General features: G+C 33.9%; 1 protein-coding gene across 1 annotated transcript; it reads left to right on the forward strand.

Annotated features, from left to right (window-relative positions):
• The first annotated feature begins 647 nt into the window (after positions 1-647).
• On the forward strand, positions 648-5,646 carry LOC114401484 (protein FAR1-RELATED SEQUENCE 6-like). The gene is made up of 2 exons (XM_028363993.1): positions 648-828; positions 3,489-5,646. The coding sequence occupies exon 2, from the start codon at positions 3,489-3,491 to the stop codon at positions 5,493-5,495; it is 2,007 nt and encodes a 668-aa protein (XP_028219794.1). The 5' UTR covers positions 648-828; the 3' UTR covers positions 5,496-5,646.
• The last annotated feature ends 296 nt before the right edge of the window (positions 5,647-5,942 follow it).

The raw sequence follows: 5,942 nt of genomic DNA on the forward strand, positions 1-5,942 counted from the left end.
TATTGTTAAGACTGAACTAAACCAAATTTTTTAATACACTTATTTTATATTTTATATAAATTTCAATTCTTTCTTTACTTCAAATTGAATATTTAGTAAATTGAAATTGTTGTTTTTCAGAAGTTGATAAGATTCCAAATTATTATTATTTTGCAATGTGTCAATTTGTTGTTAAATTTAAAATAATTTTAAAATTGTTAAAAATAGAAATAATTGAATAACTTATCTAAATTCTAATTCTGACTTTGAAATAAACTTATTTATTTATTGTGAAAGTAGTGATTATAAGTTAGGATCAATTTTTTTCAACAATAGGCTTAATTATAAATGTATTTTCTTTATTACTAAAATTCAGTTAGAATATATTACTTCAAGTTATTTTACACTATTATTTATTTATAAATTGTTGTGTATGGTGACATTGTTGAATTTTATAATAATGATTACATTAAGAAAACGAAAAGACAACAAAAATGAAGCATCACAATATCAAGAAGATACACTTATACCAAGTGGACTAAATTGTCAATTCACTTATATTTTTTTAGACTAAATTAATTATTTTCCTATAAGAACAAAATTGTCCCCGAATCTGTCACCCAATGCAAACTAGATGGATCAAAGTCACTATTTTCCCATTAAATTAATACATATAAATAAGTCCAAGTGAAATAATAATAAAAACAAAACTTGGTGGGAGTGAGAAGTGATGCCCATGCTTATTTTGCTTTTGCCACCGTCAAGGGGAGTAAGGAGCAGCATTGACCCGCCCACTGCCTACTAGAGTGTGATGCATTGCGCGTAAAACCCAAACTTTCGCCAAAATAGGTATCTTTTCCATTCAGCTGCTTAAAGTGTTTAGTTTTCACTCTCTGTCTCAAATTTCCTTCATGTTTCTCAATTTCAATGCGCGTGATTTCAATTTCAACCTTGTAGATTGTTCATATATACAATCGTGTAATCTTCTTCGGTATGTATGTGATTTGTGCATGTGCAAAACCACCCCAGTATGGTTTGTTATTATAAATAACTTCCCTTGCTTTTACAGGGCAAGCTGTTGTTCTTGTCTTAATTGAATTTTCTGATGGCTGTACTGTACACTGGGAAAATTAGGATCTAGGTGCACTAATCAAACGGTTTATGTTTTGATGATAAAATGCAACCATAGGCATAATAAACTTTACCAACTTCACTTTTTGACTATACAAGTTATAAATTCTGATGGCTCCTTGCTTTGCAAAGGGACGGGGGAAGGTTATTGTATGTGGCCTTCCCCTTACATATGCAAAGAAACTGTGTCTGGATTCGAACCCATGACTGACCGGTCACAAAGGGCAGCTTTAATGTTGTGCTAGGGCTCACCCTCACACCTGATATATTAAATTAGTCAAAATTGTTCACCAAGTGTTTCTTTAACCCTTAAAACAGTTACAGTCGTAAGTTGTCATTGCAAGTTAGCTACCAAATACCCGCATTTTGGCTCTTCAACATAGAATTGTAAGCGAAATTGGTTGTGTTTTTATTTTTTCAATGTACATTGCAATAGATGAGGTTCCTGCCATTGTATAGTTGGTGAGATTTAAATGTATACAATCTTACCCCGTCCCCTTATTTTCCATTAAGGACTTAAACATTTGTGTAGTTAATGAGTCTCCTTTATATTTAATGGAGGTATTATTCTCTTCTTTTCTTTTGCCGGAAACAAAACTATTTTTTTTCTCCTGTATGTTTTGCTGATTTGTCGAGACTTGCAACATTGACATTGGCTAAATCTCTGTTATTGCCCTTCCATGCAATATAATTGGCTTTTCATTCCATCCTATAGAGCAGACCACTGTTTTGGTATGTGGTGCAGCATGTCGGACACAATAAATTGACAACATGTGTTTGCCATGCAAGTGACAAGTTCATTTGAAAAGATAATATTCTGCTCCTACATGGTTAAGACACAGTCAACCAATTAATTTTTAAAAAATAACAGTTGTGTTTGTTTAAAACTTTTAAGTTATAAGAAATTTAAAATAATAGAAAAGAATAAGGCCGGGATGCCTTTTACTTTCCCCAACTTTTTCGTTTCATTTTGGCACATATGGAATAAATCAAGATATTGTGAATCTTCAACCTTAACTATATGAGATATTATGAACTATGAAGCTTTTTCCATAAAATTTTCAATGGTGCACTCAAACACACATCGTGTTTGTGTCCTACAACTTTTACAATTTGGTATGTCCCTGTGTTTGTGCTTCATAGATTCTATCTTATCTCCCTAGACTTTCAATGAGATTTGACAATACTATATTATCTAATTTTGCCGATAAAAAAAAACTATATTATCTATGTGTTTAGCTTATTTTCTTGCTATCTATATTATATAATTGAAAATTTAGTGGCCAAATATGTCATTGTTATGACCTATAGCATGGTGTGAAAGCTCCGTGTCTGCCTTCTGATCTTTGAGATTTTTTTTTAATTTGATGAGGTATTGTGCTAGATTTTGTAGTGAACCAAAACCAGCAGAAGAGGGTTTATAGCCTTTCCACTTTTGGAAACATGTATGGAGATCTCAAAAATCTTTATACATGTTATATGCATACACTGGTCTGAGCTTACTTGATTCTGTGTCCTTAAGTGATTAAATTGTAGATACCATGTATTTATTATGCAAATTAGATTTATTATACACACTTCATATCTGAATCTGTGAGTATGCATATATGTGCAATAAGTCAATAGCAAAGAACTGACTCATTCTTTTTGACAAACCCATTGGGAAGTCCCAAAGCTCTCTCTAAGATCTAGTATTTTATTTGAACCGTGATACTTAACAGGATTAATAATTTAATATAAATGACTTGTTGCATATTCACAGGTCTCACCTTTCTGCAATCTACAGGCATGTCTGTTGTATGTGGGTATAGTTAGGAAACATTAGGCCCTCCTTCATTCTTGTTTTGTTAGGTGTTCATTTTCCTTGGGAACAACCTTTTCAAGGTTTTGGGTGAGCATTGTTGTGTGTGTGTATCCCAACTGAATAGTAGTTTCTGATGGCTCTTTTTAAAGATTTTGGTAAAAGATATTAGGCTAAAATTTTCTGGCAAGATGTAGTTGATACAGTCCTTTTTCTGGCTGAATGGTTACATTTTTAAGGGTGTCCTTTCCCCTTTAACATGTTTGAGGATATGGTTATGCTTTTGTTTCTGGAGTTTTGCTCACAACTGTTTCAAAGTAGGCGTTATTTCTGATAGACAGAGTGTTCAACCATGTTTAAGTCAAGTTTCTTGTGGTTCCCTACTCTAGTTTTTTTTTCTTTTTAAGAGGGTATCATAATTGCCCCTATTTGTACTTTCCCTCTTTCCCCTGTTGACAATTTTTCTTGATATCAATACAAACTATTTGTTATGCATTTATTCCCAAAGGCTGTATATAGTATAATATCAGCCTTTATTGATGTGTTGTTTTTTTAATTCTTTTAGTTTTTCTTTTAGATGGAAGAAGTTTGTCTGAATAGTGAGCCACTTTTTGATGAAAGTGATGAGGTTGATGTTGAGGGGAACTCTTCTGTAGCAGAACATGATCTTGAATCTTTAAACTCACAACCGAATAACTCTCCACTTCCAACTGTGGGTCTGGAGTTTGATTCTTTTGATGAAGTTTACAACTTCTACAATATCTATGCAAAGGAACAAGGCTTTGGTATCAGAGTGAGCAATTCATGGTTTAGATTGAAGAAGAAAGAGCGCTATAGAGCAAAACTTAGCTGCAGTAGTGCTGGTTTTAAGAAAAAAAGTGAAGCCAATAACCCGAGACCAGAAACAAGAACTGGTTGTCCTGCAATGATAGTGATTAGAATGGTTGAGTCCAACAGATGGAGAATAGTGGAGGTTGAGCTTCAACACAACCATCAAGTGAGTCCACAGAGCAAACGGTTTTACAAGTCACACAAGAAAATGATCGTTGAAGCCAGCAAATCACAACCACCGTCAGAGCCTGTAACGGAAGTACACACCATTAAGTTGTATCGAACCACTGTCATGGATGTTGATTACAATGGTTACTCAAATTTTGAAGAAAGTCGTGACACCAATTTTGATAAATTGAAATATTTGGAACTTAGAGAAGGGGATGCCAGTGCTATATATAATTATTTTTGCCGAATGAAGTTGACCGATCCAAATTTCTTTTACTTGTTTGATATTGATGATGATGGGCACCTAAAAAATGTTTTCTGGGCTGATTCCAGGTCAAGAATTGCTTATAATTACTTTAATGACATAGTTACAATAGACACAACTTGTTTGGCAAACAAATATGAGATCCCTTTGATATCATTTGTTGGTGTAAATCATCATGGACATTCTGTTCTATTGGGTTGTGGCTTCCTTGGACATGAATCAGTGGATTATTTTGTATGGATATTCAAGGCATGGCTTCAGTGTATGCTTGGTCATCCTCCACATGTTGTTATTACTGACCAGTGCAAGCCATTGCAAATTGCAGTTGCTCAGGTTTTCCCTCATGCTCGTCATTGTTATTCTTTGCAGTATATCATGCAAAGAGTTCCAGAAAAGTTGGGAGGGTTGCAAGGATATGAAGAAATCAGAAGACAGCTGTATAATGCTGTCTATGAGTCATTAAAGATAGTTGAGTTTGAATCTTCTTGGGCTGATATGATTAAATGCCATGGACTGGTAGATAACAAGTGGCTTCAGACATTGTATAAAGATAGACATCTATGGGTTCCTGTTTACCTAAAAGATGCTTTTTTTATAGGACTGATCCCAACTAAAGAAAACGAGGGCCTTACTGCGTTTTTTGATGGATATGTGCATAAACACACATCCTTTAAGGAATTTGTTGACAAGTATGACTTAGTTCTTCACAGGAAGCACTTGAAAGAAGCCATGGCGGATTTGGAGTCTAGAAACGTAAGCTTTGAATTGAAAACGAGATGCAATTTTGAGGTCCAGCTTGCAAAGGTGTATACAAAAGAAATCTTTCAAAAGTTTCAATCTGAGGTTGAGGGCATGTACTCTTGCTTCAACACAAGACAGGTAAGTGTCAATGGATCTATAATCACATACGTTGTGAAAGAAAGAGTTGAAGTTGAGGGGAATGAGAAGGGAGTTAAAAGTTTTGAAGTCTTATACGAGACTACAGAATTGGATATTCGTTGCATTTGCAGTTTGTTCAACTACAAAGGATATTTGTGCAGGCATGCATTGAATGTTCTCAATTACAACGGCATTGAGGAAATCCCATCTCGGTACATCCTGCACCGCTGGAGGAGGGATTTCAAGCAAATGTTTAATCAATTCCATGTCTATGATAATGTTGATTCCCACAACCCTGTGCCCTTGTATACTCGTCTGTTTAACAGTGCTCTTCCAGTGTTAGAAGTAGGGGCACAGTCACAGGAGCATTATATGGTTGCTTTAAAAGAACTGGAGGAGTTGTTAGGCAAGTTTGATATAGAGGACAATAACATAATGTAAATAATTAATACAAGATCCCTATTCCCTAGTTATAATGATGTTACTTCTAATTGACTATTTATAACTCTCTCGTGGTTGGTTTATTCAAGTTTTTGTGCTCATTGTTGATTGTATAATATGAAATGCCAGTGGTTCAGTGCCAATTACATAACATTTTCTTTTAAATGATTTGGACTGTGTTGATACTAATACATATGCAAACGTTCTAGCTCTACACCTACCTTTAAATTCTACTTCCTCCACTTCCTCCAGACTGAAATACTAAGCAACAAAAAATCAATATTTTGGACTAGAATATAAACAAATTTTAACTAATTCTTTCTTTTTTAATGATGGTATTTCTAAAATATCTTTTACTTAATTAGAGTTTTATTTCTAATAATCTTTTCTTTTTTTATCCTATGCAATTAATGTAAAAAATACTTTAGGAAATGGATTGACTTTTTT

This window comes from Glycine soja, chromosome 20 (genome assembly GCF_004193775.1).
Source record: "Glycine soja cultivar W05 chromosome 20, ASM419377v2, whole genome shotgun sequence".
NCBI lineage: Eukaryota > Viridiplantae > Streptophyta > Magnoliopsida > Fabales > Fabaceae > Glycine > Glycine soja.